Source organism: Heterodontus francisci, unplaced genomic scaffold (genome assembly GCF_036365525.1).
Source record: "Heterodontus francisci isolate sHetFra1 unplaced genomic scaffold, sHetFra1.hap1 HAP1_SCAFFOLD_1325, whole genome shotgun sequence".
NCBI classification, from domain to species: Eukaryota; Metazoa; Chordata; class Chondrichthyes; order Heterodontiformes; family Heterodontidae; genus Heterodontus; species Heterodontus francisci.
The window spans coordinates 25,644-42,918 of record NW_027140626.1 but is presented as its reverse complement, the minus strand read 5'-3'; the positions used below and the strand labels follow the sequence as shown (position 1 = coordinate 42,918).

General features: G+C 52.2%; 1 protein-coding gene across 1 annotated transcript in view; it reads right to left on the bottom strand.

Moving 5' to 3' along the window:
* The window catches only part of LOC137360279 (disks large homolog 4), a 48,995-nt gene that overhangs the window by 15,414 nt on the left and 16,306 nt on the right, over positions 1-17,275 (bottom strand). Inside the window, exons 8-10 of the mRNA XM_068025773.1 lie at positions 14,502-14,678; positions 12,232-12,274; positions 11,223-11,259 (exon numbers count right to left, since the gene is read on the bottom strand). Coding sequence (XP_067881874.1) covers positions 11,223-11,259; positions 12,232-12,274; positions 14,502-14,678 — 257 coding nt within the window. The remainder of the gene's footprint in view (positions 1-11,222; positions 11,260-12,231; positions 12,275-14,501; positions 14,679-17,275) is intronic.

The window sequence follows — 17,275 nt, the reverse complement described above, 5'->3', positions numbered from 1 at the left end:
ATCAATCTGTAATGGGGGAGAGAGGGTAAGGTCAATCTGTAATGGGGGAGAGAGGGTAAGGTCAATCTGTAATGGGGGAGAGAGGGTAAGGTCAATCTGTAATGGGGGAGAGAGGGTAAGGTCAATCTGTGTAATGGGGAGAGAGGCTAAGGTCAATCTGTGTAATGGGGGAGAGAGGGTAAGGTCAATCTGTGTAATGGGGGAGAGAGGGTAAGGTCAATCTGTGTAATGGGGGAGAGGGGGTAAGGTCAATCTGTGTAATGGGGAGAAGGGGTAAGGTCAATCTGTGTAATGGGGGAGAGAGGGTAAGGTCAATCTGTGTAATGGGGGAGAGGGGGTAAGGTCAATCTGTGTAATGGGGGAGAGAGGGTAAGGTCAATCTGTGTAATGGGGGAGAGGGGTAAGGTCAATCTGTGTAATGGGGAGAGAGGGTAAGGTCAATCTGTGTAATGGGGAGAGAGGGTAAGGTCAATCTGTGTAATGGGGAGAGGGGTAAGGTCAATCTGTGTAATGGGGAGAGAGGGTAAGGTCAATCTGTGTAATGGGGAGAGAGGGTAAGGTCAATCTGTGTAATGGGGGAGAGAGGGTAAGGTCAATCTGTGTAATGGGGGAGAGAGGGTAAGGTCAATCTGTGTAATGGGGAGAGAGGGTAAGGTCAATCTGTGTAATGGGGAGAGAGGGTAAGGTCAATCTGTGTAATGGGGGAGAGAGGGTAAGGTCAATCTGTGTAATGGGGGAGAGAGGGTAAGGTCAATCTGTGTAATGGGGGAGAGGGGGTAAGGTCAATCTGTGTAATGGGGGAGAGAGGGTAAGATCAATCTGTGTAATGGGGAGAGGGGGTAAGGTCAATCTGTGTAATGGGGGAGAGAGGGTAAGGTCAATCTGTGTAATGGGGGAGAGAGGGTAAGGTCAATCTGTGTAATGGGGGAGAGAGGGTAAGGTCAATCTGTGTAATGGGGAGAAGGGGTAAGGTCAATCTGTGTAATGGGGGAGAGAGGGTAAGGTCAATCTGTAATGGGGGAGAGAGGGTAAGGTCAATCTGTGTAATGGGGAGAAGGGGTAAGGTCAATCTGTGTAATGGGGGAGAGAGGGTAAGGTCAATCTGTAATGGGGGAGAGAGGGTAAGGTCAATCTGTGTAATGGGGGAGAGAGAGGGTAAGGTCAATCTGTGTAATGGGGGAGAGAGGGTAAGATCAATCTGTAATGGGGGAGAGAGGGGAAGGTCAATCTGTAATGGGGGAGAGAGGGGAAGGTCAATCTGTAATGGGGGAGAGAGGGTAAGGTCAATCTGTGTAATGGGGAGAAGGGGTAAGGTCAATCTGTGTAATGGGGGAGAGAGGGTAAGGTCAATCTGTAATGGGGGAGAGAGGGTAAGGTCAATCTGTGTAATGGGGAGAGAGGGTAAGGTCAATCTGTGTAATGGGGGAGAGAGGGTAAGGTCAATCTGTGTAATGGGGGAGAGAGGGTAAGGTCAATCTGTGTAATGGGGGAGAGGGGGTAAGGTCAATCTGTGTAATGGGGAGAAGGGGTAAGGTCAATCTGTGTAATGGGGGAGAGAGGGTAAGGTCAATCTGTAATGGGGGAGAGAGGGTAAGGTCAATCTGTGTAATGGGGGAGAGGGGGTAAGGTCAATCTGTGTAATGGGGGAGAGAGGGTAAGGTCAATCTGTGTAATGGGGGAGAGAGGGTAAGGTCAATCTGTGTAATGGGGAGAAGGGGTAAGGTCAATCTGTGTAATGGGGAGAAGGGGTAAGGTCAATCTGTGTAATGGGGGAGAGGGGGTAAGGTCAATCTGTGTAATGGGGAGAAGGGGTAAGGTCAATCTGTGTAATGGGGGAGAGAGGGTAAGGTCAATCTGTAATGGGGGAGAGAGGGTAAGGTCAATCTGTGTAATGGGGAGAGAGGGTAAGGTCAATCTGTGTAATGGGGGAGAGAGGGTAAGGTCAATCTGTGTAATGGGGGAGAGGGGTAAGATCAATCTGCGTAATGGGGAGAGGGGGTAAGGTCAATCTGTCTAATGGGAGAGAGAGGGTAAGGTCAATCTGTAATGGGGGAGAGAGGGTAAGGTCAATCTGCGTAATGGGGAGAGGGGGTAAGGTCAATCTGTCTAATGGAGGAGAGGGGTAAGGTGAATCTGTCTAATGGGGGAGAGAGGGTAAGATCAATCTGTGTAATGGGGGAGAGGGGTAAGATCAATCTGTGTAATGGGGGAGAGGGGTAAGATCAATCTGCGTAATGGGGAGAGGGGGTAAGGTCAATCTGTCTAATGGGAGAGAGAGGGTAAGGTCAATCTGTAATGGGGGAGAGAGGGTAAGGTCAATCTGTGTAATGGGGGAGAGAGGGTAAGGTCAATCTGTAATGGGGGAGAGAGGGTAAGGTCAATCTGTAATGGGGGAGAGAGGGTAAGATCAATCTGCGTAATGGGGAGAGAGGGTAAGGTCAATCTGTAATGGGGGAGAGAGGGTAAGGTCAATCTGTAATGGGGGAGAGGGGGTAAGGTCAATCTGTCTAATGGGGGAGTGGGGATAAGCTCAATCTGTGAAATGAGGGAGAGGGGTAAGGTGAATCTGTGCAATGGGGGAGAGGGGTAAGGTGAATCTGTGCAATGGGGGAGAGAGGTAGGGCAATCTGTGTAATGAGGGAGAGGGGGTAAGGTCCATCTGTGTAATGGGGGTGAGGGGCTAATGTCAATCTGTGTAATGGGGAGAGGGGGTAAGGTTAGTCTGTGTACTGGGGAGAGGGGGTAAGGTCAATCTGTGTAGAAGAGGGAGAGGGAGTAAGGTCAATCTGTGTAATTGGGGTGAGGGGCTAATGTCAATCTGTGTAATGGGGGAGAGAGGGTAAGGTCAATCTGCGTAATGGGGGAGAGGGGGTAAGGTCAATCTGTGTAATGGGGAGAAGGGGTAAGGTCAATCTGTGTAATGGGGGAGAGAGGGTAAGGTCAATCTGTAATGGGGGAGAGAGGGTAAGGTCAATCTGTAATGGGGGAGAGAGGGTAAGGTCAATCTGTGTAATGGGGGAGAGAGCGTAAGGTCAATCTGTGTAATGGGGGAGAGAGGGTAAGGTCAATCTGTGTAATGGGGGAGAGAGGGTAAGGTCAATCTGTGTAATGGGGGAGAGGGGGTAAGGTCAATCTGTGTAATGGGGAGAAGGGGTAAGGTCAATCTGTGTAATGGGGGAGAGGGGGTAAGGTCAATCTGTGTAATGGGGAGAGAGGGTAAGGTCAATCTGTGTAATGGGGGAGAGGGGCTAAGGTCAATCTGTGTAATGGGGAGAAGGGGTAAGGTCAATCTTTGTAATGGGGGAGAGAGGGTAAGGTCAATCTGTGTAATGGGGGAGAGAGGGTAAGGTCAATCTCTGTAATGGGGGAGAGAGGGTAAGGTCAATCAGTGTAATGGGGGAGAGAGGGTAAGGTCAATCTGTGTAATGGGGAGAAGGGGTAAGGTCAATCTGTGTAATGGGGGAGAGAGGGTAAGGTCAATCTGTGTAATGGGGGAGAGAGGGTAAGGTCAATCTGTGTAATGGGGGAGAGGGGGTAAGGTCAATCTGTGTAATGGGGAGAAGGGGTAAGGTCCATCTGTGTAATGTGGGGTGAGGGGGTAAGGTCAATCTGTGTAATGGGGGAGAGAGAGGGTAAGGTCAATCTGTAATGGGGGAGAGAGGGTAAGGTCAATCTGTAATGGGGGAGAGAGGGTAAGGTCAATCTGTGTAATGGGGGAGAGAGGGTAAGGTCAATCTGTGTAATGGGGGAGAGGGGGTAAGGTCAATCTGTGTAATGGGGGAGAGGGGGTAAGGTCAATCTGTGTAATGGGGGAGAGGGGGTAAGGTCAATCTGTGTAATGGGGGAGAGAGGGTAAGGTCAATCTCTGCAATGGGGGAGAGAGGGTAAGGTCAATCTGTGTAATGGGGGAGAGAGGGTAAGGTCAATCTGTGTAATGGGGGAGAGGGGGTAAGGTCAATCTGTGTAATGGGGGAGAGGGGGTAAGGTCAATCTGTGTAATGGGGGAGAGGGGGTAAGGTCAATCTGCGTAATGGGGGAGAGGGGGTAAGGTCAATCTGTGTAATGGGGGAGCGAGAGGGTAAGGTCAATCTGTGTAATGGGGGAGAGGGGTAAGGTCAATCTGCGTAATGGGGGAGAGGGGGTAAGGTCAATCTGTGTAATGGGGAGAAGGGGTAAGGTCAATCTGTGTAATGGGGGAGAGAGGGTAAGGTCAATCTGTGTAATGGGGGAGAGAGGGTAAGGTCAATCTGTGTAATGGGGGAGAGGGGGTAAGGTCAATCTGTGTAATGGGGGAGAAGGGGTAAGGTCAATCTGTGTAATGGGGGAGAGAGGGTAAGGTCAATCTGTGTAATGGGGGAGAGAGGGTAAGGTCAATCTGTGTAATGGGGAGAGAGGGTAAGGTCAATCTGTGTAATGGGGGAGAGGGGGTAAGGTCAATCTGTGTAATGGGGGAGAAGGGGTAAGTTCAATCTGTGTAATGGGGGAGAGAGGGTAAGGTCAATCTGTGTAATGGGGGAGAGAGGGTAAGGTCAATCTGCAATGGGGGAGAGAGGGTAAGGTCAATCTGTGTAATGGGGGAGAGAGGGTAAGGTCAATCTGCAATGGGGGAGAGAGGGTAAGGTCAATCTGTGTAATGGGGGAGAGGGGGTAAGGTCAATCTGTGTAATGGGGGAGAGGGGGTAAGGTCAATCTGTGTAATGGGGGAGAGGGGGTAAGGTCAATCTGTGTAATGGGGGAGAAGGGGTAAGTTCAATCTGTGTAATGGGGGAGAGAGGGTAAGGTCAATCTGTGTAATGGGGGAGAGAGGGTAAGGTCAATCTGCAATGGGGGAGAGAGGGTAAGGTCAATCTGTGTAATGGGGGAGAGAGGGTAAGGTCAATCTGCAATGGGGGAGAGAGGGTAAGGTCAATCTGTGTAATGGGGGAGAGGGGTAAGGTCAATCTGTGTAATGGGGGAGAGAGGGTAAGGTCAATCTGTGTAATGGGGGATCAGGGGCTAATGTCAATCTGTGTAATGGGGAGAGAGGGTAAGGTCAATCTGTGTAATGGGGGAGAGGGGTAAGATCAATCTATGTAATGGGGAGAGGGGGTAAGGTCAATCTGTGTAATGGGGGAGAGGGGGTAAGGTCAATCTGTGTAATGGGGGACAGGGGGTAAGGTCCATCTGTGTAATGGGGGACAGGGGGTAAGGTCCATCTGTGCAATGGGGGTGAGGGGCTAATGTCAATCTGTGTAATGGGGAGAAGGGGTAAGGTCAATCTGTGTAATGGGGGAGAGAGGGTAAGGTGAATCTGTGCAATGGGGGAGAGGGGTAAGGTGAATCTGTGCAATGGGGGAGAGAGGTAGGGCAATCTGTGTAATGGGGGAGGGAGGGTAAGGTCCATCTGTGTAATTGGGAGAGGGGGTAAGGTTAGTCTGTGTACTGGGGAGAGGGGGTAAGGTCAATCTGTGTAATGGGGAGAAGGGTAAGGTCAATCTGTGTAGAAGAGGGAGAGGGGTAAGGTCAATCTGTGTAATGGGGGAGAGAGGGTAAGGTCAATCTGTGTCATGGGGGAGAGAGGGTAAGGTCAATCTGTAATGGGGGAGAGAGGGTAAGGTCAATCTGTGTAATGGGGGAGAGGGGTAAGGTCAATCTGTGTAATGGGGGAGAGGGGGTAAGGTCAATCTGTGTAATGGGGGAGAAGGGGTAAGTTCAATCTGTGTAATGGGGGAGAGAGGGTAAGGTCAATCTGTGTAATGGGGGAGAGAGGGTAAGGTCAATCTGTAATGGGGGAGAGAGGGTAAGGTCAATCTGTAATGGGGGAGAGAGGGTAAGGTCAATCTGTGTAATGGGGGAGAGAGGGTAAGGTCAATCTGTGTAATGGGGGAGAGAGGGTAAGGTCAATCTGTGTAATGGGGGAGAGAGGGTAAGGTCAATCTGTGTAATGGGGGAGAGAGGGTAAGGTCAATCTGTGTAATTGGGAGAGGGGGTAAGGTTAGTCTGTGTACTGGGGAGAGGGGGTAAGGTCAATCTGTGTAATGGGGAGAAGGGTAAGGTCAATCTGTGTAGAAGAGGGAGAGGGGTAAGGTCAATCTGTGTAATGGGGGAGAGAGGGTAAGGTCAATCTGTGTCATGGGGGAGAGAGGGTAAGGTCAATCTGTAATGGGGGAGAGAGGGTAAGGTCAATCTGTAATGGGGGAGAGAGGGTAAGGTCAATCTGTGTAATGGGGAGAGGGGTAAGGTCAATCTGTGTAATGGGGAGAGGGGGTAAGGTCAATCTGTGTAATGGGGAGAGGGGGTAAGGTCAATCTGTGTAATGGGGGAGAAGGGGTAAGTTCAATCTGTGTAATGGGGGAGAGAGGGTAAGGTCAATCTGTAATGGGGGAGAGAGGGTAAGGTCAATCTGTAATGGGGGAGAGAGGGTAAGGTCAATCTGTGTAATGGGGGAGAGGGGGTAAGGTCAATCTGTGTAATGGGGGAGAGAGGGCAAGGTCAATCTGTGTAATGGGGGAGAGGGGTAAGGTCAATCTGTGTAATGGGGGAGAAGGGGTAAGTTCAATCTGTGTAATGGGGGAGAGAGGGTAAGGTCAATCTGTAATGGGGGAGAGAGGGTAAGGTCAATCTGTGTAATGGGGGAGAGAGGGTAAGGTCAATCTGTGTAATGGGGGAGAGGGGTAAGGTCAATCTGTGTAATGGGGGAGAGAGGGTAAGGTCAATCTGTGTAATGGGGGAGAGAGGGTAAGGTCAATCTGTGTAATGGGGGAGAGAGGGTAAGGTCAATCTGTAATGGGGGAGAGAGGGTAAGGTCAATCTGTGTAATGGGGAGAGAGGGTAAGGTCAATCTGTGTAATGGGGATCAGGGGCTAATGTCAATCTGTGTAATGGGGAGAGAGGGTAAGGTCAATCTGTGTAATGGGGGAGAGGGGGTAAGGTCAATCTGTGTAATTGGGGAGAGGGGGAAGGTCAATCTATGTAATGGGGAGAGGGGGTAAGGTCAATCTGTGTAATGGGGGAGAGGGGGTAAGGTCAATCTGTGTAATGGGGGACAGGGGGTAAGGTCCATCTGTGTAATGGGGGACAGGGGGTAAGGTCAATCTGCAATGGGGGAGAGAGGGTAAGGTCAATCTGTGTAATGGGGGAGAGAGGGTAAGGTCAATCTGCAATGGGGGAGAGAGGGTAAGGTCAATCTGTGTAATGGGGGAGAGGGGGTAAGGTCAATCTGTGTAATGGGGGAGAGGGGGTAAGGTCAATCTGTGTAATGGGGGAGAGGGGGTAAGGTCAATCTGTGTAATGGGGGAGAAGGGGTAAGTTCAATCTGTGTAATGGGGGAGAGAGGGTAAGGTCAATCTGTGTAATGGGGGAGAGAGGGTAAGGTCAATCTGCAATGGGGGAGAGAGGGTAAGGTCAATCTGTGTAATGGGGGAGAGAGGGTAAGGTCAATCTGCAATGGGGGAGAGAGGGTAAGGTCAATCTGTGTAATGGGGGAGAGGGGTAAGGTCAATCTGTGTAATGGGGGAGAGAGGGTAAGGTCAATCTGTGTAATGGGGGATCAGGGGCTAATGTCAATCTGTGTAATGGGGAGAGAGGGTAAGGTCAATCTGTGTAATGGGGGAGAGGGGTAAGATCAATCTATGTAATGGGGAGAGGGGGTAAGGTCAATCTGTGTAATGGGGGAGAGGGGGTAAGGTCAATCTGTGTAATGGGGGACAGGGGGTAAGGTCCATCTGTGTAATGGGGGACAGGGGGTAAGGTCCATCTGTGCAATGGGGGTGAGGGGCTAATGTCAATCTGTGTAATGGGGAGAAGGGGTAAGGTCAATCTGTGTAATGGGGGAGAGAGGGTAAGGTGAATCTGTGCAATGGGGGAGAGGGGTAAGGTGAATCTGTGCAATGGGGGAGAGAGGTAGGGCAATCTGTGTAATGGGGGAGGGAGGGTAAGGTCCATCTGTGTAATTGGGAGAGGGGGTAAGGTTAGTCTGTGTACTGGGGAGAGGGGGTAAGGTCAATCTGTGTAATGGGGAGAAGGGTAAGGTCAATCTGTGTAGAAGAGGGAGAGGGGTAAGGTCAATCTGTGTAATGGGGGAGAGAGGGTAAGGTCAATCTGTGTCATGGGGGAGAGAGGGTAAGGTCAATCTGTAATGGGGGAGAGAGGGTAAGGTCAATCTGTGTAATGGGGGAGAGGGGTAAGGTCAATCTGTGTAATGGGGGAGAGGGGGTAAGGTCAATCTGTGTAATGGGGGAGAAGGGGTAAGTTCAATCTGTGTAATGGGGGAGAGAGGGTAAGGTCAATCTGTCATGGGGGAGAGAGGGTAAGGTCAATCTGTAATGGGGGAGAGAGGGTAAGGTCAATCTGTGTAATGGGGGAGAGAGGGTAAGGTCAATCTGTGTAATGGGGGAGAGAGGGTAAGGTCAATCTGTGTAATGGGGGAGAGAGGGTAAGGTCAATCTGTGTAATTGGGAGAGGGGGTAAGGTTAGTCTGTGTACTGGGGAGAGGGGGTAAGGTCAATCTGTGTAATGGGGAGAAGGGTAAGGTCAATCTGTGTAGAAGAGGGAGAGGGGTAAGGTCAATCTGTGTAATGGGGGAGAGAGGGTAAGGTCAATCTGTGTCATGGGGGAGAGAGGGTAAGGTCAATCTGTAATGGGGGAGAGAGGGTAAGGTCAATCTGTAATGGGGGAGAGAGGGTAAGGTCAATCTGTGTAATGGGGGAGAGGGGTAAGGTCAATCTGTGTAATGGGGAGAGGGGGTAAGGTCAATCTGTGTAATGGGGAGAGGGGTAAGGTCAATCTGTGTAATGGGGGAGAAGGGGTAAGTTCAATCTGTGTAATGGGGGAGAGAGGGTAAGGTCAATCTGTAATGGGGGAGAGAGGGTAAGGTCAATCTGTAATGGGGGAGAGAGGGTAAGGTCAATCTGTGTAATGGGGGAGAGAGGGCAAGGTCAATCTGTGTAATGGGGGAGAGGGGTAAGGTCAATCTGTGTAATGGGGGAGAAGGGGTAAGTTCAATCTGTGTAATGGGGGAGAGAGGGTAAGGTCAATCTGTAATGGGGGAGAGAGGGTAAGGTCAATCTGTGTAATGGGGGAGAGAGGGTAAGGTCAATCTGTGTAATGGGGGAGAGGGGTAAGGTCAATCTGTGTAATGGGGGAGAGAGGGTAAGGTCAATCTGTGTAATGGGGGAGAGAGGGTAAGGTCAATCTGTGTAATGGGGGAGAGAGGGTAAGGTCAATCTGTAATGGGGGAGAGAGGGTAAGGTCAATCTGTGTAATGGGGAGAGAGGGTAAGGTCAATCTGTGTAATGGGGATCAGGGGCTAATGTCAATCTGTGTAATGGGGAGAGAGGGTAAGGTCAATCTGTGTAATGGGGGAGAGGGGGTAAGGTCAATCTGTGTAATTGGGGAGAGGGGGAAGGTCAATCTATGTAATGGGGAGAGGGGGTAAGGTCAATCTGTGTAATGGGGGAGAGGGGGTAAGGTCAATCTGTGTAATGGGGGACAGGGGGTAAGGTCCATCTGTGTAATGGGGGACAGGGGGTAAGGTCCATCTGTGTAATGGGGGACAGGGGGTAAGGTCCATCTGTGTAATGGGGGTGAGGGGCTAATGTCAATCTGTGTAATGGGGAGAGGGGGTAAGGTCAATCTGTATAGATTGGGGGAGAGGGGTAAGGTCAGTCTGTATAGATTGGAGGAGAGGGGTAAGGTCAATCTGTATAGATTGGGGGAGAGGGGTAAGGTCAGTCTGTATAGATTGGAGGAGAGGGGTAAGGTCAGTCTGTATAGATTAGGGGAGAGGGGTAAGGTCAGTCAGTATAGATTGGGGGAGAGGGGTAAAGTCAATCTGTATGGATTGGGGGAGAGGGGTAAGGTCAGTCTGTATAGATTGGGGGAAGAGGGGTAAGGTCAGTCTGTATAGATTGGGGGAGAGGGGTAAGGTCAGTCTGTATAGATTGGGGGAAGAGGGGTAAGGTCAATCTGTATAGATTGGGGGGGGAGGGGTAAGGTCAGTCTGTATAGGTTGGGGGAGAGGGGTAAGGTCAGTCTGTATAGATTGGGGGAGAGGGGTAAGGTCAATCTGTATAGATTGGGGGAGAGGGGTAAGGTCAGTCTGTATAGATTGGGGGAAGAGGGGTAAGGTCAGTCTGTATAGATTGGGGGAAGAGGGGTAAGGTCAGTCTGTATAGATTGGGGGAGAGGGGTAAGGTCAATCTGTATAGATTGGGGGAGAGGGGTAAGGTCAGTCTGTATAGATTGGGGGAGAGGGGCAAGGTCAATCTGTATAGATTGGGGAAGAGGGGTAAGGTCAGTCTGTATAGATTGGGGGAAGAGGGGTAAGGTCAGTCTGTATAGATTGGGGGAAGAGGGGTAAGGTCAGTCTGTATAGATTGGGGGAAGAAGGGCAAGGTCAGTCTGTATAGATTGGGGGGGGAGGGGTAAGGACGATCTTTGGAGTTCGCACTCTCCTCCAACCCACAAAGCTGTTGTGGCTGGGGGTTACTTGAAAATTTCAAAACTCAGATTGATAGATTTTTGCTGTGTAAGGCGATTCAGAGTTACTGAACCAAGGTGGGTACATGGGGTTAAGAGACAGATCAGTCACAATCCCACAGAATGGTGCAACAGGCTTGAGCAGCTGAATGGCCTCCTCATGTTCCTGTGCAATAGGATGGAGGGGCTGAATGGCCTCTTCCTGTTCCTGTGCATTAGGATGGAGGGGCTGAATGGCCTGTTCCTGTGCAATAGGATGGAGGGGCTGAATGGCCTCTTCCTGTTCCTGTGCAATAGGATGGAGGGGCTGAATGGCCTCCTCATGTTCCTGTGCAATTGAGTAGAAGGGCTGAATGGCCTCCTCCTGTTCCTGTGCAATTGAGTAGAGGGGCTGAATGGCCTCATGTTCCTGTGCAATTGGGTAGAAGGGCTGAATGGCCTCCTCCTGTTCCTGTGCAATTGAGTAGAAGGGCTGAATGGCCTCTTCCTGTTCCTGTGCAAGTGAGTAGAGGGGCTGAATGGCCTCCTCCTGTTCCTGTGTAGGGAGTAATTTATCATGTGGTATTCATCCCAGATTTGGATTCGGAAAGAATTTGATTTGAATTTAAATATTGCCGAGCGGAGGAGTAATTTCACAACTGTGGTCTATTTCACTAATAACTTCACAATTCGAAGGAGCTGTTACTGTTCAAACAAGACCTGGGATTGGCATATAAAAACTAGGGTTACTAACTCATGCTGCAGCCTCCTGAATGGCACCTTACCTTGCGAGCCTCCACCATCGCCAAGACCTGGGATCTCCTAGTCACCAAACAGAAAGTACAGTGTTTATTCAGAAGAGAACTGAGCTACATTCACCAGTGCCTTCCCATGGCATCTTTCCATGCAAACATAGGAGATGCAACACCCACCCTTTAACCCCCTCCATTCCCACTGTCCAGGGCCCCAAACACTCCCTTCTCGGTGAAAGAGCAATTTACTCTACTTCTTTTAGTTTAGTATTTGCTGCTCACAATGGACTCTCCTCTACATAGAAACACAGATTCAATCATACTTTTCAAAAGGGAACTGAATAAATACTTGAAGGGAAAAAAATTACAGGGCAATGGGGAAAGAGCTGAGGGAGTGGGTCTAATTGGATAGCTCTTTCAAAGAGCCTGCACAGATGCAGTGGGTCAAATGGCCTCCTGTACTGTATCACTCTATGAACAGGAAGGGTATTATAAGAGTCCCAGCTACAGTGGTCCAGGCCTTGGCTCCATTTTACGTACAGGCACTGATCTCACTTACACCAACTTGCAGTTATATAGCACGTTTAATGTAGTAAATTATCCCAAGGTTCTTCACAGGAGTGAATATCAAACAAAATTTAACACTGAGCCACATAGGGAGATATTAGGACAGGTGACCAAAAGCTTGGCCTTAAGGAACGTTTTAAAGGAGGAGAGACAGGCGGAGAGGTTTAGGGAGGGAATTCCAGAGCTTAGGGCCCAGGCAACTGAAGGCACGGCCGCCAATGATTTGGCCTCATTAACATAACCCTTCCTCCACATGGATATTGTTGCCGCCTGTTAGCTCCGCCTCCCTTGACTCCCGTTACCAACTGAGCATGCTCATGTACAAAGTACTCATGAGGCTCATTTTCCACATGGAAACTCAGACACTTTGTCATGTGTGATGGTTGGTTCCATTCCCAACTGAGTACTGATCGCCCTGCTCCTCTGCCTCCACCGTGTCACCGGATTTAGCTACGATTATCATCTCTATCCTTACCCTTTCCTTGCTCTTTAGTCTTGGCCACTCCTTTCGTTCAACCCTGTCAGGAACATTAAAAACACTGTCATCGAAGGGAGAATAAAGAACCTACTTAATTACCACAAATCAGCACAGAGCCTCTTGGGTATAAATCAGTGCCATGAATTTCCATATCTCAGTAAAGTAGTAGATGTGAGACTGTGGTTCACACGAAGAGTTCAGCTTTAGAGCAAGTTAGCGAGATGTGATTCGGTCATGCAGGGCTCACCATGTACAACGTAGAACACGTATAACCAAAACATTATTGCGAGGGGTCAGGGAGCTGCCCAATTGGTAAACGGGATATATTACGTCCACCTGGGATGGCAGTTTAAAGTCTTATCCAAAAGTCAGCACCTCTGACAATACAGCACTCCCTCAGTACTGACCCTCCGACAGAGCAGCACTCCCTCAGTACTGACCATCTGACAGTGCGGCACTCCCTCAGTACTGACCCTCCGACAGTGCAGCGCTCCCTCAGTACTGTCCCGCCGACAGAGCAGCATTCCCTCAGTACTGACCCTCCGACAGTGCAGCACCCCCTCAGTACTGTCCCACCGACAGTGCAGCACTCCCTCAGTACTGCCCCTCCGACAGTGCAGCACCCTCTCAGTACTGACCCTCCGACAGTGCAGCACTCGCTCAGTACTGACCCTCCGACAGTGCAGCCCTCCCTCAGTACTGACCCTCTGACAGTCCAGCACTCCCTCAGTACTGACCCTCCGACAGTGCAGCACTCCCTCAGTACTGATCCTCTGCCAGTGCGGCACTCCCTCAGTACTGTCCCACCGACAGTGCAGCACTCCCTCAGTGCTGACCCTCTGACAGTGCAGCACTCCCTCAGTGCTGACCCTCCGACAGTGCAGCACTCCCTCAGTGCTGACCCTCCGACAGTGCAGCACTCCCTCAGTACTGTCCCACCGACAGTGCAGCACTCCCTCAGTACTGTCCCACCGACAGTGCAGCACTCCCTCAGTACTGTCCCACCGACAGTGCAGCACTCCCTCAGTACTGTCCCACCGACAGTGCAGCACTCCCTCAGTACTGTCCCACCGACAGTGCAGCACTCCCTCAGTACTGTCCCACCGACAGTGCAGCACTCCCTCAGTACTGTCCCACCGACAGTGCAGCACTCCCTCAGTACTGTCCCACCGACAGTGCAGCACTCCCTCAGTACTGTCCCACCGACAGTGCAGCACTCCCTCAGTACTGTCCCACCGACAGTGCAGCACTCCCTCAGTACTGTCCCACCGACAGTGCAGCACTCCCTCAGTACTGTCCCACCGACAGTGCAGCACTCCCTCAGTACTGTCCCACCGACAGTGCAGCACTCCCTCAGTACTGTCCCACCGACAGTGCAGCACTCCCTCAGTACTGTCCCACCGACAGTGCAGCACTCCCTCAGTACTGTCCCACCGACAGTGCAGCACTCCCTCAGTACTGTCCCACCGACAGTGCAGCACTCCCTCAGTACTGTCCCACCGACAGTGCAGCACTCCCTCAGTACTGTCCCACCGACAGTGCAGCACTCCCTCAGTACTGTCCCACCGACAGTGCAGCACTCCCTCAGTACTGTCCCACCGACAGTGCAGCACTCCCTCAGTACTGTCCCACCGACAGTGCAGCACTCCCTCAGTACTGTCCCACCGACAGTGCAGCACTCCCTCAGTACTGTCCCACCGACAGTGCAGCACTCCCTCAGTACTGTCCCACCGACAGTGCAGCACTCCCTCAGTACTGTCCCACCGGCAGAGCAGCACTCCCTCAGTACTGACCATCTGACAGTGCAGCACCCTCTCAGTACTATCCCGACAGTGCAGCACTCCCTCAGTACTGACCCTCCGACAGTGCAGCGTTCCCTCAGTACTGACCCTCCGACAGTGCAGCACTCGCTCAGTACTGACCCTCCGACAGTGCAGCGCTCCCTCAGTACTGTCCCACCGACAGTGCAACACTCCCTCAGTACTGACCCACCGACAGTGCAGCACTTCCTCAGTACTGTCCCACCGACAGAGCAGCACTCCCTCAGTACTGACCATCTGACATGCAGCACCCTCTCAGTACTGTCCCGACAGTGCAGCACTCCCTCAGTTCTGCACTGGAGTGTTGGCCTGGGTCTTTGTGATCAAGTCTCCATAACCTGCTGACTCCGAGGCGAACGTGTGACCCACTGAGCCATGGTGACAGCCAGCCCCCGGATACATTTGGCAATATTTAAGGATGAAATTTGACCCTCCCACTTGTTATACCTCCTCTTGCTAGGGATAAATCCAATCTCTTCACTTTCTCCGTCTGAATGAACCTTTCTGGCCTGCCACCATTCCTCATCCGAAGCATCGATCACGTGCAAGATGTCACCGAATCGGAAGCTGAGAGCTTGGCTGAGGAATCCACAATCCTTTGTCTTGTCGTAGTCAAACAGTGCTCTGAGGGGGAACAGGAGTGAGAGTGAGTGACATTACAGTAAACACAGGTAGGGTAGTGTAGCCGTTATCTTACTGGACTAGAGACCCGGGCTCCCGGAGCAGTGACCCGAGCTCCAGAAGCAGTGACCCGGGGTCCTGGAGGAGTGACCCGGGCTCCCGGAGCAGTGACCCGGGCTCCCGCAGCAGTGACCCGGGCTCCCGGAGCAGTGACCCGAGCTCCCGCAGCAGTGACCCGGGCTCCCGCAGCAGTGACCCGGGCTCCCGGAGCAGTGACCCGAGCTCCCGCAGCAGTGACCCGAGCTCCCGCAGCAGTGACCCGGGCTCCCGCAGCAGTGACCCGAGCTCCCGCAGCAGTGACCCGGGCTCCCGGAGCAGTGACCCGGGCTCCCGGAGCAGTGACCCGGGCTCCCGGAGCAGTGACCCGGGCTCCCGGAGCAGTGACCCGAGCTCCCGGAGCAGTGACCCGGGCTCCCGGAGCAGTGACCTGGGCTCCCGGAGCAGTGACCCGGGCTCCCGGAGCAGTGACCCGGGCTCCCGGAGCAGTGACCCGAGCTCCCGCAGCAGTGACCCGGGCTCCCGGAGCAGTGACCCGGGCTCCCGGAGCAGTGACCCGGGCTCCCGGAGGAGTGACCCGGGCCCCCGCAGCAGTGACCCGGGCTCCCGCAGCAGTGACCCGAGCTCCCGCAGCAGTGACCCGAGCTCCCGCAGCAGTGACCCGGGCTCCCGCAGCAGTGACCCGGGCTCCCGCAGCAGTGACCCGGGCTCCCGCAGCAGTGACCCGAGCTCCCGGAGCAGTGACCCGGGCTCCCGGAGCAGTGACCCGGGCTCCCGGAGCAGTGACCCGGGCTCCCGGAGCAGTGACCCGAGCTCCCGGAGCAGTGACCCGGGCTCCCGGAGCAGTGACCCGGGCTCCCGGAGCAGTGACCCGGGCTCCCGGAGCAGTGACCCGGGCTCCCGGAGCAGTGACCCATTTGACGTGTAGCCACTGTTTCTAATGTAGGAAACACAGAAACAAATTCCGGGAACAAAAACAGGAAATGTCACACAGACCTGAAACATTAACTCTGCTTCTGTCTCTACGGATTCTGCCTGACCTGCTGAGTATTTCCAGCACTTTCTGTATTTTGTTTTTGAACTAATCTAGTGCTGTTCCTTCAGGATAAACACTTGCCAGGACACCAGGAGAACTCCCCTGTTCTTCATCATAGTGGCCTTGGGCTCTTTTACATTCACCTCAGAGGACAGAGAGGCCATGGTTTGATTAGATTAGATTAGATTAGAGATACAGCACTGAAACAGGCCCTTCAGCCCACCGAGTCTGTGCCGACCATCAACCACCCATTTATACTAATCCTACACTAATCCCATATTCCTACCAAACATCCCCACCTGTCCCTATATTTCCCTACCACCTACCTATACTAGTGACAATTTATAATGTCCAATTTACCTATCAACCTGCAAGTCTTTTGGCTTGTGGGAGGAAACCGGAGCACCCGGAGAAAACCCACGCAGACACAGGGAGAACTTGCTTAATGTCTCATTCCAAACACAGCATCTCCAACAGTGCAGCGCTCTCTCAGTACTGACCCGCTGACAATGCGGCACTCCCTCAGTACTGACCCTCCGACAATGCGGCGCTCCCTCAGTACTGACCCTCCGACAGTGCAGTGCTCCCTCAGTACTGACCCTCCGACAGTGCGGCACTCCCTCAGTACTGACCCTCCGACAGTGCGGCACTCCCTCAGTACTGACCCTCCGACAATGCGGCGCTCCCTCAGTACTGACCCTCCGATAGTGCGGCTCTCCCTCAGTACTGACCCTCTGAAAGTGCAGTGCTCCCTCAGTACTGACCCTCCGACAATGCAGTGCTCCCTCAGTACTGACGCTCTGACAGTGCGGCACTCCCTCAGTACTAACCCTCTGACAGTGCGGCACTCCCTCAGTATTGCCCCACCGACAGTGCGGCACTCCCTCAGTGCCAACCCACCGACAGTGCAGCACTCCCTCAGTACTGACCCTCCGACAGTGCAGCCCTCCCTCAGTACTGACCCTCCGACATTGCACGATTCCTCTTCACCTCCCCTCTGTCCCTTAAAGGCCCCAGACTGGATTTCCCTGACAAACCATGAGATAATAACGGTATTTGGTAAGAAGACAGTCCCAGCATCACTTAGAGCAGAGAAGGTTAAGGGGAGATTTAATAGATGTGTTCAGAATAAATGAAGGGTTTTGATCGAGTAATTCAGGAGAAAGTGTTTCCAGTGACAGGAGGCTCGGTAACCAGAGGGAGACAGATTGAAGATAATTGGTAAAAGAACCAGAGGGGGAGATGAGGAGAATGTTTTTACGCAGTGAGTTGTTGTGATCTGGAACGCGCTGTCTGAAAGGGCGGTGGAAGCAGATTCAATAGTAACTTTCAAAAGGGAATTGGATAAATACTGGAAGGGGGAAAATTTGCAGGACTGTGGGGAAAGAGCAGGGGGGAGTGAGACTGATTGGATAGGTTTCTCAAAGAGCCAGCACAGACACAATAGGCCGAATGGCCTCCTCCATGTGCTCTATCATTCTGTGATTCTATGATTGCTAGATAAAAT